The sequence below is a fragment of the Typopeltis vanoorti genome, chromosome 1 (assembly GCF_054136105.1).
Source record: "Typopeltis vanoorti isolate ZY-2024b chromosome 1, IOZ_Tvanoo_1.0, whole genome shotgun sequence".
Lineage (NCBI taxonomy): Eukaryota > Metazoa > Arthropoda > Arachnida > Uropygi > Thelyphonidae > Typopeltis > Typopeltis vanoorti.
The window spans coordinates 98230153-98251915 of NC_143549.1; the positions used below are offsets into that span (position 1 = coordinate 98230153).

At 34.9% G+C, this 21763-nt stretch overlaps 1 protein-coding gene across 1 annotated transcript in view; it reads right to left on the reverse strand.

Annotated features, from left to right (window-relative positions):
• Positions 1–21763, reverse strand: part of LOC150110246 (BTB/POZ domain-containing protein 17-like) — a 38315-nt gene that overhangs the window by 10493 nt on the left and 6059 nt on the right. Inside the window, exons 2-3 of the mRNA XM_090392351.1 lie at positions 15480–15728; positions 1191–1378 (exon numbers count right to left, since the gene is read on the reverse strand). Of these exons, the coding sequence (XP_090248477.1) occupies positions 1191–1378; positions 15480–15728 (437 nt within the window). The remainder of the gene's footprint in view (positions 1–1190; positions 1379–15479; positions 15729–21763) is intronic.

Genomic DNA, 21763 nt, shown 5'->3' on the forward strand with positions numbered 1-21763 from the left:
AAAAGACATATGACAAGCGCCAAGAGAGAAACTATTCAATAAGCTACAGTTATATGGTGTTAATGGGACATTATATCAAGCAACACTTAGTCTTTATTTGAGTGGTAAGTCAGCAGGAAAGTGGTGAACCTGATATCAAAATTTGGGATGTTAATGTCAACTCGTTGCTTTATGCAGACGATGTTATACTTCTAAATAAATCTGCTACAAGTCTGCAAGATTTCCTGACTAAATTGAATAACTGTTGTAATAGATATGGTAAGAAGGTCAGCAATAACAAGACAATGAAAATAGGCGAAGAATTAAAAATATCAACTGCATTTTGAATGGAGAACCTATAGAACAAGTGAAACATTTTGGTTACTTAAGCATGATTTTTTGTGAAGATAAATTAAATATGGAAATAGACAACAGAATCAACAAAGCTGGTATCGTAATAAGTCAACTGAATAAATTTATATGGAAAAGAGAGAAATTAGTCAAAACACTAAATTAGCTGTATACAAGACAGTGTTCAAACCAATTTTAACTTAAGGATCTGATAACTGTGTTAAAAATAAAACACTTGACCAAAGACTATAGAACGCAGATATAGAGTCCTTAGAAAGATTAGGGGCATGAACAGATGGCGTCAATGGCATATATTAAAAACGAGGATATCAGGAAAGGACTTGGCACTGTTGGCATCCAGGAATGTGTTAGCAGATCTAATCCCAGGTGGTATGGTCACTTAAACAGAATGGGAGGGAAAAAATTAGCAAAACAAGTGTTCTCTGCTAGGTTGGCAGGAAAAAGACCCAGAGGAAGACAAGATATAAGTGGATTGATAGAGTAAAAAGTGCCTTAGAAGATAGAGATATAAGATCTGATAACATTGGAGTCTTGAAATGCAATAGATTGATTTGGGAGAAATTGTAGATAGGAAGTTAGTAATGATGTAAATTTTTCATGTAGTATTATCATATCCTGTACACTCCCCTTGAGGGTAGATGTCAGGAATTTGATGATGTCTGTTAGTCTGAAATGGATTCAGATATTCAAATTAGAAATATAAACCTACAATAATATGACAGGTCACAACTTAGCTGCAATCTCCATATTAAAAAAAAAGTATCAAACGTTAAAATGCAGATCAAATTAAAACATGTCAACTTACATACTACTTTTAATATAAATACAACAATACTTACTGAAATACTGTTACTTCATCTCTAATGACCAGATCAGACTTTTGAAGGAAGTTAATAAGGACATCAGTTTCCAAACCGCAAAAATCTTCCATATGAGCAACAAGCTCAAAGTTCCACGTGATAAAATTACTACAGGATTTATAAACAGGAACATGCCCACAATTTAAAGTATACTGCATCCAAGAGACCTGCAAAAATATAGATATAAATATTCTAAATATGAACAATTTTATACATTATGTATTATGTATACATAATATATAATTTTATACATTTATGAATCATTAGTCAACAGGCAAATCCAGCATGATATTAAACCACAACAACATTAGCATATCTAATTACAGCTCAGTTATATATTTGGTTTAATCCTTTATTCAAGTGTAAGCAAACAAAGTTTGTGCCTGAAGTAAATTCAGGACTGGGACAACTCGTGGTAAAGGTGGGATAAGTTTTGATAACCTGCCTCGGTATCCCATAATGCAAAGCCCATCTGCTTGTGGACATGCATACTGCTATGCATTAAGGGAAGGGTCACTACCCAGACCGGTTTCAACCTTTATTGAGGCCTCGTCAGTGGGAGCCAGACCCGGATACACTTGGATAAAGGATTAAACCAAATATATAATTGGTAGCATAGCCAAGTGAAAAAATTTCCATCAACTATCTCTAATCCAAAGAATTTTAGTGATAAGGTGTTGACACCTTTTGGCAACTGGCATATGGTGATATGACTTCTGCATTACTTCCACCATAGTATCACAGCATATTAAGAGAGGTTCGGTGAAAAGTCCTTTTTAGGACTTCCAGGGTAACAAATGGCAATGCTCTAGCCAATGAAGTTTTAACTGAGACTCGGCTATTGCCATTACCCAGCCATGACTAGAGCTTTTTAGCTCAATAACACTCCATCCACACAGATTTTCTTCATTCAGATGATGGGATAAAGAGTCAAGGACTCAGACCATCGCCCAGTTCTTTTAAGAACTTTAAGAACCATAGTATCACCACCTCTGGGTCTGCCACCCACTGACAAGGCCTCAATAAAGGTTGAAACCTGTCTGGGTAGTGACCCTTCCCTTAATGCATAGCAGTATACATGTTCGCAAGGAGATGTGCTTTGCATTATGGGATACTAAGGCAAGTGATCAGAACCTATCCCACCTTTACCACAAGTTGCCCCAGTCCTGTAAATACTTCAGGTGCAAACTTTGTTTGCTTACACTTGGATAAAGGATTAAATCAAATATATAATTGGTAGTATAACCAAATGAAAAAACTTCCATGCAGCTCAAGGTACACTGTATTTCCTCAAGATCTATGCAACATGGAATTACTGATCATGATATCATAAACTCAAATCAGGAATCATCACTTTAATGTAAACTGTGTATTAAAAAAGTAATCATAATAAAACAGTAAAAAACTACAGTGAATAATATTTTACAGACACTAACATGATAATCAATCATGTAGCCTTAGGGCTGCATGAGGCTCACGACAAGTAACATGCAGGCTGCCAAACTTAGTAACCAATATCGTTATTTAACTTTTGACAACGCCAAATTAAATAAACATATTTAAAAGAATCAACATTTCCACTTATTTATATGAGGTGCTTAAGGGATAAAACTGTATAACTCAGAAGAGACCTCCACATAGCCATTAAAGGAATGAGGAGAACGGACCAGGGCTCCTGACCTGATGTCCAATCCTCACCTTCTCGTAGTGCACCCTGTTATGTATCTACCTGGATACTGAACGAACGAGCATAGGCTGGCAATTTGGAATTTAGCCGACCAAATTGTATTCTTATTGGCTTAAACCAAAATACAAAAATAATGGTACAACATGACAAAATTTCATGCTGGCTGGCCATTGCCTGGTTAAAGAAGGCCATTTTGTTTTCACCAGGGAATCAGGGTGAACAGTGAAAAGTCAGCTACTGGAACAAATCTGAAAAAACACCCCAACTCAAAATCACCAGAGTTAAAGATCGGTACTATCAACATAAGAAGCCTGAATGGCAAAGAAATGGAGCTAAATGAGGAATTAGATAAGTACCAGATCGATATAATAGGGGTTACTGAAACAAAAAAAAAAAAAAAACTGGCGAGATCTTTGAGCAATAAATACAAAATGTTATATTCAGGCAATGACAATCAAGGAAAAGAAGGAGTAGTCACAGTATTCAACACTAAATATGATGCCAATCTTCTTGAATGGAAGGCAGTCTCAAGTAGAGTGATGTGGGCAAATATCAGAATGGGGAACTCGACAATGAGACTTACTTGTGCCTATGGACCCACAGAAGGTTCTACTAAGGTATAAGTGGAGGAAATTTTTGAGGCTTTAGAGAAAGCAACAACTGACACAATGAAAAAAGGAAAAGTTGTTCCTTGTTGGGGATCTAAATAGCAGAGCAGGAAATGATTGACAGACATACAAAAATATTTTGGGAAAATTTGGAGAAAAGAGCAAAGCTAATAATAATGACAAATATCTGTTGGATTTCTGCTCAGGACATGGACTGGTTATTACTAACACCATTTTCCAACATAAAAATGTGCACAAATTCATATGGAGAGAAGAGGCAAGTTCATTGACTATATTATTGTTGATAGTGATGTTTTCTCCCAGGTGCAGGACACCACAGTGTACAGAGGATTTGGAATTGGAAGTGACCATTATTTAGTCTTGAGCAGGATAAAATTGAATTTCATATTGAAAAGAATAACATGTAAGAAAGTTTTAAAGTGAATAAAAGTTGAGCAGGTCTCTGATGTGAACTGTAGACTAAAATACACAAAGATTATTGAAGAAAAAATGAAAGAGTTTGAGAACAGGAATCAAACCTTGGAGATTCAGTGGCAAGCCTTGATGAAAACCCTGATGGATTCAACCAGAGAGGCATGTGGTGAGGTTGTTTTCAAGGATAGAAACATCAGAACTCCATGGTGGACACAGCAAGTTAAAGAGGCAGTGAAAGAAAAGAAGAAAGCATATCAAAAGTTTCTGGCAAATAAAAGTCAGCTCGTGCTCTTAGAGAATACAGAGACAAATGTAAGAAAGCTAAACACTGTGTAAAACTAGCTAAACAAAAGTCATCAGAGGACTTTGGCAAGAACATAGAAAATAAATATCAAGAAGGTGACAAAATATTCTGGAGGTTTCTAAAGAAGCTTAGAAATGGAAGAAAGAGTGCTATAAAAGAAGTTACATATGATAAAGATGACATGAAAATGGGAGAAACAAATATCCTTGAAGTACGGAGTAATTACATATCCACACTTGAAGTAAAAAAAGCCATCAAAGGCTTGAAATATGGAAAGGCAGCAGGAGTAGATCATATTCGACCAGAAATGCTGAAGTATGGTGGTATAAAAGTCTTACAGTGGCTGCACTGCATAGTTCAGAAGCCTGGACAGAGGGACAAATTCCCAATGATTGGAGTACAGCTCTCATAGTACCGATATATAAAAAGGGAAATAAAACTGAATGCGAGAATTACAGAGGTATTTCCCTACTAAGTGTTCGTGGTAAGATTTATGCAAGTATACTTGAGAAACGGTTGAGAAGAATTGTGGAAGAAAAGCTTGGTGAAGAACAAGCTGGATTCAGGCAAATAGAGGCTGTGAGGATCAGATCTTCACTTTACAACAAATAGTTGAGAAATCATGGGAATATAAAAAAGATCTGTATTTAAGTTTGTCTATCTGGAAAAGGCATATGACAAGGTGCCAAGAGAGAAGCTATTCAATAAGCTACAATTATATGGTTCAGTGGGGTATTATATCAAGCAATACTTAGTCTTTATTTGAGTTGTAAGTCAGCAGTTGCAATTGAAGAAAGTACAGGAAGATGGTTTAATGTTAAATCTGGTGTGAGACAAGGAATTACATTATCCCCTCTGTTATTCATTATCTATATGGATCACATTATGAAGGAAAGTGGTATTAAACATGATATCAAAATTGGAGATGCTAATGTCAGCTCTTTGCTTTATGCGGACGATGTTATACTTCTAAATAAATACGCTACAAGTCTGCAAGATTTCCTGACTAAATTGAATAACTGTTGTAATAGATATGGTATGAAGGTCAGCAATAAAAAGTCAAACAATGAAAATATGCAGAATCGTTGAAAATGTCAACTGCATTGTGAACAGAGAACCTGTGGAAGAAGTAAAACATTTCAGCAACTTAGGCATGATTTTTAGTGAAGATGTTAAATTAAATATGCAAATAGACAACAGAATCAAGAAAACTGTTATGGTAGGAAGTCAATTGAATAAATTCATATTGTGTAAGAGAGAAATTAGTCAGAATACTAAATTAGCTGATACAAGACAGTGTTCAAACCAGTTTTAACTTATGGATCTGAGAGCTGGGTCAGAAGTAAAACACTAGAGACCAAAGACTAGAGATCGCAGATATGAGAGTCCTGAGAAAGATTAGAGGCGTGAACAGATGGCATCAATGGCAATATCATATTAAAAACAAGGATATTAGGAAAGAACTTTATGTTGTCAGCATCCAGAAATGCATTAGGAAAGCTAATCTTAGGTGGTATGGTCACTTAAACAGAATGGGCGAAGAAAGATTAGCAAAACAAGTGTTCTCTGCCAGGTTGGCAGGAAAACGACCCAGAGGAAGACCAAGATACAGGTGGATTGATACGGTACAAAGTGTCTTAGATGATAGAAAAATAAAATCTGATAATGTTGGAGTCTTGATAAGTAACAGACTGATTTTGAGGAAAATTGTAGATAGGAAGTTAGTAACGATGTAAATTTTTCATATAGTACTATCATATCCTGTACACCCCTTGAGGGTACATGGCAGGAAATTGATGATGATTATTTTACATGCCAAACGACTCTGCAATTTCTAAAGGAAATAATGTTCTATTTGTCATTTCAAATAATCTTGTTACACCACCGCATAAATATAGAATTTTATCGAATTTTAATGAGCAAGTCTAAGTACGCGGCTATATCTGCTGACCACAGCAATCGGAGGCTAGCTGTTAGCAATTTTCAAGTCATAAGAAAGTGTAGTGTTTTCTTTATAAGTAATAAAGAATTTATAAAAATAATGTCGAAACCTTCAACCAGTATGAGTAAAAAGCGATTAATTAAGGAAGAACATCGTAGTTTTCAAGAAAAATGGGAGTTACAATATTTTTCTATTCAAGTAAAAAAAAAAATTGATGTCTGATATGTAGAAACTCTATTGCAGTTTGCAAAGAATATAATATTCAAAGGCATTATGACAGAAATCAAAGAAAACCATGACAAATATATTGTGAAACTACATGAAGATAAATTGTCATAATTAACGTTGACACTTCAAAATCAACAAAGTGTATTTACCAAACCTATTGAAGATAATAGATCTATGGTAAAAACCAGTTATTTGTTATCACATTTAATTGCAAGCAAGTCTAAACCATTCACTGAAGGAGAATTTATTTGCGAATGTATTATTAAAGCAGTTGAAGTGTTGTGTCCTGATCAATTACAGAAATTTAAAAATATAAGCTTATCTCAAAATACCATTGCTAGCAGAATTGATGATATAGCCGGGAACTTAATGAATCAACTAAAATCAGTAATTCCAACATTTCAGACCTATTCCCTTGCAACTGATGAAAGTACAGATGTACGGGATATCGCTCAGCTGGCTGTTTTTATTCGTGGATGTGATATGAACTTAAAAGTAAGTGAAGAACTTCTAGAAATTATTCCTATGCACAATACAACCACTGGAGTTGATATTTTTGATGCCCTTATGGAAATTTTGAATGAATACAATTTTACCGTTAAAAAAGCTAATTTGTCTTGCAACTGATGATGCTCCTGCCATGACTGGTGTTGTTAAAGGAGTTGTTACAAATTTAAAAGAAAAATGCAAAGAACAAGGTAATAATAATTTTCAACATTTTCATTGCATTATTCATCAGCAAACACTATGCTCCAAAGTTTTAAATATTGGACTAAAAAATGTCAGTAAAATTGTAAATTATATTTGTGCACATGGGCTTAATCATCACCAATTTAGTAACTTTCTAGAAGATATAGAACGTGAATATTATACAGAAATTAGATGGCTTTCCAGTCAAAGTTTTAAAGCGATTCTTCGAAATATCATTTTTTTTTAGAATTGAAAAATCATTATTCATCAGCAAACACTATGCTCCAAAGTTTTAAATATTGGACTAAAAAATGTCAGTAAAATTGTAAATTATATTTGTGCACATGGGCTTAATCATCACCAATTTAGTAACTTTCTAGAAGATATAGAACGTGAATATTATACAGAAATTAGATGGCTTTCCAGTCAAAGTTTTAAAGCGATTCTTCGAATTATCATTTTTTTTTAGAAATGAAAAATCATGAATGTGAAATATTAAAAAATGATCAATGGATAAAAGACCTGGCTTTTTCAGTTGACATTACAAGTCACCTTAGTCAATTTAATCTTAAGCTACAAGAGAACATCAAGTAGTTACCATGTTATTTGACAATATTAACATTTTCAAACAGAAATTTACAATTGGAATTAATCGAAATTCAGTGTGATTCCATACTGAAACAATAACATGTGGATGTTGGAATTCCAAAGTTCTATAATTATTTATCAGTCAATCAATACCCCAATGTGTTATGTGCAATTAGACATATTTTATCTATATTCGGTAGCACATATTTATGCGAACAACTATTTTCCACTTTAAATAATAATAAAACTGGAGAAAGATCAAGATTAACAGACCAGCATGTGCAAGCAATATTGAAAATAACTACAGCTCAATAAATTCAAACAAATTTTGAAGATTTCGTTAATGAAAAACGTCGAGTTTCTTGAAAAAAATGATATGTATAATTTTATTTAAATATGTAAACTTTATATTTTATAGGCAGTTTTGTAACATGGTTATATTTTGTACTTATATACTCTAATGTTAATATTAAAAAAATCTGTTTCCTCTTTATTTTGAGTTTATTTTCTGTTGCAGCCCACGGCTTGATGTATAATTCTTAATTTGGCCCTTGGAGATAAGCGAGTTTGACATAACAATTGAGATCATGAGCAATGGTCTTAAAAGAATGGGTTAAATTCTCTAAATCTTTATACATACTAAACAAAATAAGCAACTTCTGCCTTATCAAATGCAAAATACACTTAAGTAAAAAGATGTATTCATGAAGGGAAAAAACAAAACAAGAGTCTCTTGCAACTTCGTAACTAACCTTACTAAACATTATTATCAATTTAACATGTACCCTCAAGGAGTGTCAGGTTACTATGACAGCACTACATGATTAACTTCACATCATCATCTCCTTACCACAATTTTCCTCCAAATTAGTCTATTACTTGTCAACATTCCAATACTGTCATAACTAACATTTCATGCTTCTAAGACTCCTCTTCTGACTGAATCAATCAACCTAGACCTTGGTCTTCCTGTGGATTTTGCTGCCATCTTTGGCATAAAACACCTGTTTTGCTAATGTTTCCTCATACATTATATTTAAGTGGCCATACCATCTTAGATTAGCTCTGCTGACACATTCTTACATGCTAACTATATGAAATTCCTTTCTAATGTCTTCATTTTTAATATAATTCTGCCATTGATGACATTGCCTTCCAGGCCGTCTGAATTATGCAGTCTAGCCATTGCAAAATTTTTATACTTCCATGCTTGAGCATTTCTGGTTTGAATATCATCTACTATAGCTGGCTTTCCACATTTCAAGTTTTTGATGGCTTTTCTACCTCAAGTATTGATATGTACTCCTCTTTGCATTCCTCTTGAAAATTTTCTAGTATGGCTCTGTCACTGCTTCTTTTGTTAAACAGTCTTTCAAATTAATTACTCCAGACATCTAAGATATCCATTATCTGCAGTTTTCAAGTAACTTTTATCATCTTTAATTCCTTTTACAGTATTCTTTCTTTCTTCTATTTCTGACCTTTTTCAATAGCCTCCAGAACATTTTGCTACCTACCTAATATTTATTTTCTATATTCTTACCACAGTCTTCCCATGACTTTTCTTTAGCTACTTTTATACATGCTTAGCTCTCTTACATTTTTTTTTCTATTCTTTTAGGGCATTTGCCAATTTATTTGCTAAAAACTTTTGTATGCTTTCTTCTTTTCCATGACTGCTTCTTTAACTTCTTGTGTCCACCACGGGGTTCTAATTTTTCTATCCTTACAGACAACTTCACCACAAACCTCCATAGCTGAATGTCTTCTTCAGGGTTTGCCCCTGAGACTTCAGGGTTTGATTCTCACTTTCAATCTGTTTCGTTTTTTCTTCAATAATGTTTGTATAATCATGTTTATGGTATACCTGTAAAAACTGCTCAACTTTAATTCTTTTTAAAACTTCCCTTACTACACATGAGGATAATAAATATCCATTATTCATTTATTCCAAGTAACAATATTTGCACATTAAACTTTAACAATTTTAATGGGTTATCAAGAATTTATGAAATTACAAACTTTCAGCCCAAGTTTATCTGGGGAAAATAAATATCCATTGAATCATCAGATTCAATGGATATTTATTTTCATCCATCCAGGAAGGTGGTTTGAAGTTCATCTTTAGAGGTAGACTAAATGGTAAACTCATCCACAAAACAATATCAATCAGAAGGTTGGGGATATTATTATTATTATTATTTGTTAGTCTCCATGGAGTCAAAAGACTCATCATGGGGGACCTACTCAACCAGCAACATGACTATTATAACGAGCTTTGAAGTTACACTACATTTACACTACCTGCACTCAAGTAAAGCATTCCACACACTCACAACTCTCCACATAAAAAATCTATTCCTCACTCCCTTCTTCACCACATCCCTATACAACTTCCAAAGATGGCCCCTCTCATTCTTCCCATCTTAACATCCACTCTTTTTATAATTTCTTTTGCATTAATCTGATAGAATCCCTTAACTAATTTGAGGGTCTCTATCATATCTCCTCTTTTCCTCCTATCCACCAACCTCTGTAATCCATATTCACTCAAATGCTCTTCATAACAACACTCCTGAGTACTGATATCACTTTGGTTATTTGCCTTTTGACATTCTGTAGTGTTTCCACATCAAAATGAAAACTAGGCAACCAAATCTGAGCATAATAGTCCATATGTGGTCTAACCGATGCCTTATATATATATGCACCACCACCACCATCTTCTTATCCCTACATGTCAATGTACTTTTCATCATAGCAGCAATACGATGTGAAGTCTTTGCAACATGTGCAATGCGCCCTCGGAACTTCAGTCCACTGTCCACCATCACTCCAAGATCCCAAATCTCATCCACTTCCCGAAGTACGGTTCCACCAATACAGTATGTAGTCTAATGTTTCTGTATCCCAAAGTGTAACACCTTCCATTTATTAACATTAAAACTGAAACCCCCACTCATTTCTCCAAGCTAAATGCCTATTCAAATCTCCCTGTAGAGAGTTAACATCAGCACTATTGATAATTCTACCTAACTTTGCATCATCATATTTGAAAACAAATGTGTTTCAAGATGAAAAATGTAGAAATTAAGTTAGGTGAGACAGTACCACCTGTTACTGTTCTTTAGTAACTCTTGTTATGCAGTCAGAATGCAAGCCAAAATCTTTAAGGAGATCTCTATTTCTAAGAGATTTTTTAAGAAATCTCCATTTTAAAATCTCTAAAAAAATCTCTATTTTCTCTAATCCAGAGAAAATTTCTTCTTTAATTGTTCAAGAGCATTCTATAATCACAGTCAATTCTAAGGACAGAACTCTTAAGCTGTTAGTGATGTCAGTGAGTTAGTTTTAAAAACTGTTCTATGGACAAATGACAAAGATTATCAATTCAATCTTACTAAGTGCAAAGATATGCACTTTACTGTTGTGAAGAATGTATGATTGATGTTCTTGTATTCTTTTTTCTATAGAGCATCCGGTTTGTCCAAAGTACGACAGATTGCAGTTACACTGAACTTGAACAAGAACATCAATCATACATTCTTCACAACAAATCAAATAAGTCTGGATTGGTGCAACACGGGATAGAGACAAGTCACAACATTCTCTAGTCTAGGACTCGCCTTCTACACAGATGTCGCTATATATTCGAATGCCTATTCAAAGAGAGTGCTGGGGCCTTACTTCAATGTCCTAACTTGAATCAAAATGATTGCCTATCCTTATCAAAAATATGAGAAAGTTTGATCCAGATAACACATTAAGGTTTTTTTTTTTTTTCGGTTGAGACCAGATAGCAAAAACACCATCAACATATCTAAGCCAAACTTTGGGTGTTAAAATAAAGGAATCAACAGCAAAAAAGAACCTAGATCAAAAGCCTCATATAAAAGTTAGCAATTATGGAGGATAATGGTGAGCCCATGGCTGTGCCTTCTTTATGCAGGTAAAAAGTATTTTGCCAGAATGTAGTACATAGGCAAAGAGCATTATGATATTGGGTCAAAATTTGTTCTGTAAAAGAAGAACTGTATCATTGATTGGGACATTTGTGAAAAGGGAAGAGATGTCAAAACTAACTAATAAATCGCTTTTTTTTTTCTAGTGTGATGATACATACTCTGATACCAATTTTCTGATACATACTCTCAAGGGGTGTACAGGAGACTATGATAATGCCACATGATTAAGTTTACATTTTTACCTATCTCCTGTGAACAGTTTTTTCCAAATCAGTCTATCTTGTCAGCACACCAATACTGGCATATCTAATATTTCAGTCTCTAGGGCACATCTGACTGAATCATCCACCTAGATCACAGTCTTCCTCTCAGTATTTTCTCTGCCATCTTGGTATTAAACACCTGCTTTGCTAACCTTTCCTTTCCCATTTCTGTCGAAGTGAACACTGCCTTAGATAAGTTCTGCTCACAAATGGCATCTTTCAGGACTAATTTTTCTCAGCACTCTCATATCTGTGGTCTCCAGTCTTTGCTTAACTATTTCTAACCCAACTATCAGATCAATAATTTAACAATGGTATGAACACAGTCTTGTATATTGCCAATTAAGTGTTTTGGGTCTTATTCCATGTAAATTTATTCGACTTGAATTTGAATTTATTCAAAATTTCAGCAGGTGGAGTGGTATCCCAAAAGAGGAAGGTCATTAACTTATAAGTTAATGACATCAGGACCAGCTTAACTGGAGATGTGCAGCTGTTTGTGGATGAGAACTAGAGCAGATTTGTGGTCTTGCAAGATGATCTGAATAGACTGTGAATGGGACAATGAGTGAAGCTATCAGTTTAATGTTGCAAAGCTTTGAAATATGGTAGGCAAGGTTAGAATGAATATTATACAATTAATGGAGAAATTTTGAAGGAGATGAGAGATCTGAGAGTGATGGTGGACAGAGACTTGAAGTTTAGAGTCACTGCTAAAATTGTAAGAACATCCCAACAGATTATGGCAATAATGAGGAGAACATTGAGATTCAGAAGCAAAGAGGTTATGGTTCTCTTGTATGAGGCTTTGATTAGGCCATGCATATGGACTACTGTACACAGATCTGGTCTTCCTATAATTTTAACTGCTAACTTACAACTTAAATGCAGAGTGTAATGCTTCATATAATGTCCCATTTACTCCATATGATGGTGGTATTTGAAAAGCTTTTCTCTGGGTACCTTGTTGTATGCATTTTCCAGATATTATTATTACTTGACACTTCCAGGCAGCCCAAAGACTCAGTGAGGGAGAGCACCTACTGTACAATTCTCCGTCTCCACCACTCAAATCCATCAACTACAACTAACCGCAACTACCAACGCCATCTACCGCCCACCACCACTAGTATTTCCACAGACAATCACAAACATTCATGCCAATGGCAAGATTCGAACCTGCAGCCTTTTGGCTGGAAAGCGGATACGCTAATCACACGGCCAACCAGGTTGGCAAAATATACAAAAATTAGATACAGATCCATGCTATATTTCGTTGATTTCCCAAGTACTTATCATAAAATGAAAATCTGATCTCGATAACCTCTATTTGGCCCAAACCCAGCTTGTTATCGAGTTTTTTTTCCATTTTTTTTTAGCCTCTCACCAGGAATACTTAGTAGAGAAATTCACATATAATTCTCACACAGTTTTATTTACCTTTTTACAAATAAAACTATGAGAGCTCCACTCCTCCAATCACATCAAATTCAGCCTTCTGAATTATGCAGTGTAGCAACAGCAAAACATTTACACCTCTATATTTGAACATTTCTGGACAAATATCATTTACTTCAGCTGCCTTAACACATTTCAGGCTTCTGATAGCTACCTAAGTATTGATACATGTTTCTGTTTGTTCATCTGGAATATTATCTACCACTGTTCTTTTATTGCTTGTTTCACTGAACAGCTTTCAAAGTAATTACTTCAGCCAATAGCACTGGTTCTATGAGAGCTTTTCATATACAGATATCCCTTGCTTAACGCTGGATTTCATTAACGCGGCAAAATTAATTGTCGCAATCACTTGATATATGCAGCAAGAGTTTTGATTAAAGTACCTTCAACTCTGTGGAGCTCGCAGCTGATCTAACAGATACATGCAAAATATTTAATACAAATATTCTTACGCAATTCAGCGTATAGCTTGGAGGTCATGAGTAGCTGTGCATTCATATGTTACGAGTGATATTCCGCACTGCTTTTTGCTGTCAGTTTGGTTTAACACGTTATGTAAAGGTTTGTGATATTTGACAAATTGTATCTGAGCGATACCGCAACCTCCGATGTCAGTATAGTATGGTTTAGTTATGTTTTTTTATTCTTTGTTCAATAATTTCTAGAATGTAACTGAAAATAAATAAACCATCATGTATTACTGAAATAGAGAGCCAAAGGCTTATTTATCATACATGTCCTCTAGGAGATGTGCTTTACATCATGGAAAATACTAAGGAAAGTGATCTGGAGCTTACTCCACCTTTACTACGAGTTGCCCATAAGGTTGATTAAGCTTGCATTTTTCGAAACTTTTAGTATCCCTTGCTTAACGCAGGATTTGATTAATGCGCCGAAATTAATTGCCGCAATCCCTTGATTCAGCACGAAACTCTTGTAGTTTCTATATTCGGCTTTCTATAAAATAATGTTGGATTCAATATCCATTTAATTTGTACCATCATGTATTATATTTGTGTGTTTTTTCTTTGTTTTATTGCATTTCTGCACATACTAGTAATGAATGTATCTCTCAGATACATCGCGACCTACGCTGCAATTTTTACCACCGTGAGCTCCGCAGGCTTACATTTACCACGCAAAAATATGTAATCCTCGTGGCGTGATCATGATGAACGTCATTCCTCCTACGAATGTAATCGATCATGGACGAATTGTAATTTTTACCATTGATTATTGGATTTGATTAACGCGATTTTGATATATGCGGTAACATTGAGGGATACCTGTGTGTGATATCAATTTTAATGCCAATACACAGAATGCAGATGTTGGATCTCTCAAGAATGTTTATTAGACCATTAAAGGACATACATAACTAGAAAGAACTGAAGTCTACTCAGTCACTTCTCGCTTTCAGTAATCAAACTATTAGTATACAAAGGAATGATGATAATCATCTGTAACCAGCAGTAGCGTCCCATGAAGTTTTAAGTGGGGATGCTGCCTATACAAATAATAATAAAAAATTTTTTTTTTCCTAATCAGTAACCAATTTATTAATAAATAAATCTACAGATTTATTTATTAACAAATTGGTTACTAATTAGGAAAAAATAATTTTTTTTTATTATTTTGTATAAGGCAGCACCTCCACTTTAAACTTCACAGACTGCCACTGGTAACCAGTGACTTGAGGGAGAGAGAATGGGCAACAAAACCCTCTTAAACTTTCTTATACTTCAATTTTTTTTTATTAACATTTATTTAAAATTTAATGTATGATGCAATTATATACAAAAACAGCTTTCATTTTTGCTGCTGAAAAGGATAACTCACAATATTTCACTCTGATTTCTCAACAAGAGGTTTCTCTACCAATGTGCAGAACAGCCACAACAATGGAAAGAAAAAGTTCATTCAGTAAGAATGAGTGGGGTGGAGAACAGCCAGTGAAACTGGAACTACAAGCTATGTGCAATTTTGAACATGTATATAAGAAAGTACTTTTCAAATCCATCTTCTAAAAACAAATTAAACATCAGTAGTTTTTTATTTACAAAAATTATGATTTACAGTATATAAAAAAATACTCACAAGCTGGTTATGTTTAGTTGCAGAAACAACATGACGACACATGTAGTCTACACACAAATGAACCAAGTCTTTCACATTATATTTATCAGCAAGTGTTACTAATGGAAGAACTAGAAAATGATTAATATGCAGTTTTCCAGTATATAAATACTTCAAAAAATCTGCAAACACAAGCATACATGCAGGATCTTCTTGAAGAACAATCCTTGTTTCTTGTGATTCACTCCAGTTTGGATTCATCAACATGACCTAAAGAAGGGGAGAAAAAATTATATACGTGTACACACACACACACAGTAATTATTTCAGAACTACTACAGGCAGCCATACAAAGTGCTATAATAATTTCAATATCTAAAACAATAACATATTAGTTAAAATTTCATCAAAACATCTTAAATCAGAATATCTCCTATCTTATGTCATGTCTACTTTGTATCTGCATAATTGCCTGATATATATTTGCAAGGGGTACACAAAACACTGTGTTTAGAAAATTATTAGCTTCCTATTAGAAATTTCTTCTAAATTCATAATGCTTAATGGCATAACCAACACCAAAAAAAAAAAAAAAGAGGAAAAAATATACATGTATTAAACTCAGTAATATTTCATTGGTTTTTCTACCTAGCATAATCATCAGAGCACAATGATAACTGTGACAGGCATACAGCACTGAACTAAGTAATTGTAGAAACAATTTAAATTGTAACTGACACCTAATGTCCTTACATGGTGATCTCTATGGGTCAGACGACTACAAAGTTAATTTAGAGAACTACAAGCTATTAGGTCTTAAAATGATAGTCTCCCAGATCTTTGGTAAATTAACGCAACCATATTTGTTGAGATTGGGAAAGTGCTTCATAGCTGATGCTGATTCTAGCAGACTTTCAGACCTGTAATGACTTCTATGTAATATAGATGTTTTTCTCCATCTGATTCTATGTGAAGGAGCATCCATAGCATGGTTTGCCAATCCCAACTTGCCATACAAATAGATGATCTTGGAAGTAATTTTAATGTTCTTCAAGGCAGATGCTAACTGATCTACCAATTTGTCCAAAGTAGGCTAAACTGCAGGCACAAGGAACTTTATACATCCCAGATGTTCAAGAGGATGTAGTCAATCTTTACGAGAACATATGAAAGTAGTTAGCTAAATAAAAAGTTTGAAAGTAGTGTGGACATCATATTTGCAGAGAATTTTGACTATTTTTTCTGATGTACCCTTAACATATGGGATGGCAATGATTTTGCTGTGATCTTCCGTGTTGGGTATAGGAGGTGCATGTAATATTTTATCTATTTTATATGGGCTGTAGCCATTGGCTAAGAAGGTGTTGTAAAGGTCCCTTGAGTTCAGTTTCAAGGGCTACGTCGTTTGAACAAATAGCCCTGGCTCGGTGAGCAAGAGTTCTGAAGATACCATACTGTTCAGAAGGGTGATAGTATGATCGTTTATGTAAATACCTGCCAGTATGAGGGTTTTCTGTAGATGGAGAAAGAAAATGAGCCATAAGGAAGTGGTGTCACTAGTGCATCTAAAAAGGGAAGACTTATTACTTCTTTTTTTTTATGGTGAAGTTTATTTCAGGATGTTGGCAGTTAAGATATGCCAAAAATGTATCTCACGTGTCTGGACCATGAGGCCAAACAGCAAACACATCATCAACATAGCACACAGCCAAACTGTTGGTTTTAGTGTGGTACCATTCTCATCCCATATGTTAAGGGTACATCAGAAGAAATAGCCAAAGTTTTCTGCAAATATGATATCCCTACTACTATCAAACATTTCATTCAGCTAGCTACTTTCATACATTCTTCTAAACTACATTTTCTTGAACATCCAGCAGTGTATAAAGTTCCTTGTGCCTGCAGTTTAGCCTACTTTGGAAGATCTGCTTTGGTCAGTTAACATCGGCCTTGAAGAACATAAAAATTACGTCTGAGATCATCTGTATGGCAAGTCGGGATTGGTAGACCATGCTCTGGATATTCTTTCACATAGGATCAGATGGAAAAAAACATTACGTAGAAGTCGTTATAGGTCTGAGAGTCTATTCTTAGAATCAGCATCAGCTATGAAGTACTCTCCCAACCTCAAGTATAGTTGCATTAATTTACCAAAAATCTGGGAGACTATCATTTTAAGACCTAATAGCTGGACTTCTCTAAATTAACTTTGTAGTTATCCAATCCATAGAGCATAATGTAAGGACATTAGTTGTCAGTTACAATTTAGGTTGTTTCTACAATTAAATTGTTTCTACAATTACTAAGTTTAGTGCTATGTGCCTGTCACAGTTATCATTATGCTCTGATGATGCTAGGTAAAAAACCAGTGAAATATTAAAGAGTTTAATAAATGTATATCTTTTTTTCCCTCTTGTTATGAATAATGAGCAACACAGCCTTTCTTTATGTATTTCTTCTAAATTAATAGGTTATCCATTCAGCATCCAACATTGTTGGATTATATTTCAATTTTGTCTCTTTCCTGCCATTCATCCTGTTTTGCATAGCTTTCTCTCTCGGCTGAAATTACCATAAAACAAGCTAGCTTTAGTAGTACAATCACTCTAGTTCTTCTACCTCCACTTGTCTTTTTCCTTGAACTTCTTATGTTGATGGTGCCTACCTTCAATTCTGTTGAAGTTGTTCAAAGAAGCAGCAGATATCTGACTAATGATGAAAGCAGCAAGGTCTCAGATAAACAGGCAACAACTCAGGAAGGATATTATCTGATCATGTTGTACCATCAATGGAACTTCCAACACGTGTTGTAAGTTCCAAACTGGCAGTCCAACCTTGTTCATTCAGTATCCAAATGAATATCTAGTAAGAGAGTACACCAGGAGCCAAAAATTGGAAACTAGATCAGAAGCCCTAGTTGGCTCTCTGTATTTCTAAAAAGCGACACAGAGGTGTCCTCTCAAATTTGACCTTTAACATCAGTAACATATGGACTAAATATTATTATCATCACATCACCCTCCACAGAATCAACACTCATCATGGAAGGTTCACTTAACAACATATATATCATACTGAACCTTAAAATCCTAAACACTCCCAGTATTTACAATTCCGGTGATTGGTGATGTATGCTTCACTCACCAAAATTCTCCATGTAAAAATAAAATTAAATTAAATTAAAAAAATTTACTTTTATATCCTTCTTCACACCATTACAAAGCTTCCAGGGATGACCTCCTGTTCTCTCTGTTCCCCCCCCCCCACATTCTACTCTTTTTATAATCCTCTCTGTCTCTGTATTAATTCAATAAAATCTCCTCACTAACTTAAACATCTCTATCAATATTACCTCTCTTTCACCTATCCATCAAACTCTGCAATTTATGTTCCTTTAACCTCTCCCTCCATAACTAACATACCACAGTCCTTGGTGACTCATCTCCAATCCTTCTCCATCTCCAAACCTTCTCCAATGTTTCCAGATCCCAATGAAAACTAGATGACCAAATCTGTGCACAATAGTTCAAGTGCATTCTGATCAATACTTTATACAGTGACATAACAACCTCCTTATCTGTAGTTGTCAATATACTCATCATAGCAGCAATGATATATGCAGTCTATACAACATTTGCAATGTGTCCTCTAAACTTCAGCCCACTGTCAATGACCACCTCCAGATTTTGAAACTCGTTCACTTCCTGAACGCACAGCTCTGCCAATACAGTGCAACAACCCACTCAGTTGTACAAGCTAAAAGTCTATTTAAATCATCCTGAAGGGAATAAACATCAGCAATGCTCTTTATAACTATCTCCAACTGTATATAATCAATAAACAACTGAAGATCACGAGTTAATCTACATGAAATATCATTAACAAACAGTTAAATAGAGCCCCAAAAATGGGTTTCTGGGATACATCACCTGTTACCTTTCTTTTCTCAGACACTTTCCCATCATACATAACTTTGTCTCTATTGTTAAGAGAGCCAATCCATTAAATCATCCATTTCATCTTCTGCATCTTGTACACCAACCTATCATGAGGTAATCTTTGCTCACACGTGGCACTGACCTGCTATAGGTCTCAGGACCTTTCGTGTGTAGGTCAGATATATATATATATATATATATATATGTTAAAGATACCAAGCAATTTTAAACCTGGTTTTACTCCATTTTTCCCAAGTAAGCAAACAGACAAAAATGTCAAGTTTGCACCTGCAAGTGATGCAAGACTAGCTGATCCTACAGGTAGTGCAAGACCAAGGCAACTCGTGGTAGAAGTGGAACAAGCTCCAATTGGAACAAGAATTGGAGCAAGCTCCAATCACTAATCTTAATATTTACCCTTAATAAGTCTGTTTGCTTACTTGGGAAAAATGGAGTAAAACCAGGTTTAAAATTGCTTGGTATCTTTAACATAATTATACCCAAGGTAAAAATACTTTCTACATATATATATATATATATATATATAAAAAACCATTAAATGTTTTTATAAAGTCCAAGAATATCACTATACATGAATCTTCCTTATCTAACCAATTTGTCACCCCTATCATAAAATGCAAGCATATTGCCAAAACAAGATCTAACCTTTCATAAAATCATAAAATGCCGGCCTGGTTGGCTGAGTGGTTAGGGTATCTGCTCTCCAGTCAAAAGGCTGCAGTTCGAATCCCATCATGGGCATGGATGTTTGCAATTGTCTGTGAAAACACTAGTGGTGGTGGTGGGCAGTAGATGGTGTTGGTGTAGATGATGTGGTTCACTGTAGTTGGTGGAGGTGGAGAGCTGTAGAGTAGATGCCCTATCTCGATGAGTCTTTGGACTCATTGGAGGTGTCATGTAATAATAATAATAAAAGAATTCTATGTCAATCATCCCATTCCTGTATTCTAATTAAACTTTTCCCATTGTAAGGGAATAGTAACTTTCTTTTTTTTTTGCACATCCCTTAAAAATGTGGTGATATGTCATCCATTCTCAAATCCTTATTAACATCTGATTCATCAACATACCTGATTCCTTCACCTCTAATGTTATGTATCATAATTTACACTAGTATAAAATATACTGATCAAGTACTCATTAAATAACCTCACTACATCCTTTGCAATGGTCACTCTGCTACCATACTCACCAGTATAATCCTTCCATAATTATTTCTCCTCTTGCTTGCCATACAGCTGAATTCTCACTGGTTACAACTGAATTACCTTTGACCTGACTGGCAATCTCCTCAGATATTGCACTTATTTCTTTCTTTACGATGCTTATCACTCTTCTTGCATACATTTGATATTCCTTATGCACCAACCATCTTGCACTTCCTACACGTCTTCTTTTCAAACATCACTTATCCGATTTCACTGTTCATCCATTTTCTCCTACTCTATATTTGCTTAACTCTTAGAATACAGTTGTGCAATGCCTGAGTCAGATGCTGATCAATCAATTCACATGCTCTCATCCACTTTTCTGCACAGCTCATCAACCCCCCTAAGGTATTAATGCTAATTGACCATGGAATATCTCATAATCACTCACCCTATAATTCCACAAACATCCCCTTTTTGACAGCAACTTTTTCCAGTTTGAATGCCTTGCAAACCAGCATCCCATGATCAATTGCACAAACTAGCAGTAGTGCTGATACCTCATTAAAAACCTCATCTCCTGTCAGGAGATTACCACCAATTATCAGTTACATGCTGCTAATATACCTTATCCTTAAAAATTTTATCAATTCATTCTCCTTGTTCTCATACACTATCTCCTCCTTCCAATCCATATTCCTATAAATAAAATCTCCCACTAGGATCACCTTTTTTATATGCTCAGTCATTTTACTGAAACTCACACAATCAGTGCTCTTAATATTCTCTGACTTGTTAGATATACAAATTGATTTCAGGCTCACATCAAAATCTTCATATAGTACTATTTTTAACTTCTGCAGCTAGTGCACACAGTTCCTCTGCCATGATCTTCATCTTCAGCTAGCCAAGTTTCACTTGCACAATTATCTTCGGGCATGCTGACTCATTCAGTGCAACAAAACTCAGCTCCTTTATTTCTGATTCTCTTTCATACAATCATAACACTACCACTCTCTTTGAGACCATTCCACCAACATACCTAGCTGCTGTAATACACCTCTCTCTCTCTCTCTCTGGTTTGACCATTCCCATTTCCCTGATTATGATCGATTTCCATTCATATCCCTCTCATCTCCACCTTAATGCATTCCACTACTCTCCTGCCATACTCAGTTCTCCAATTTGCTTTATAAAC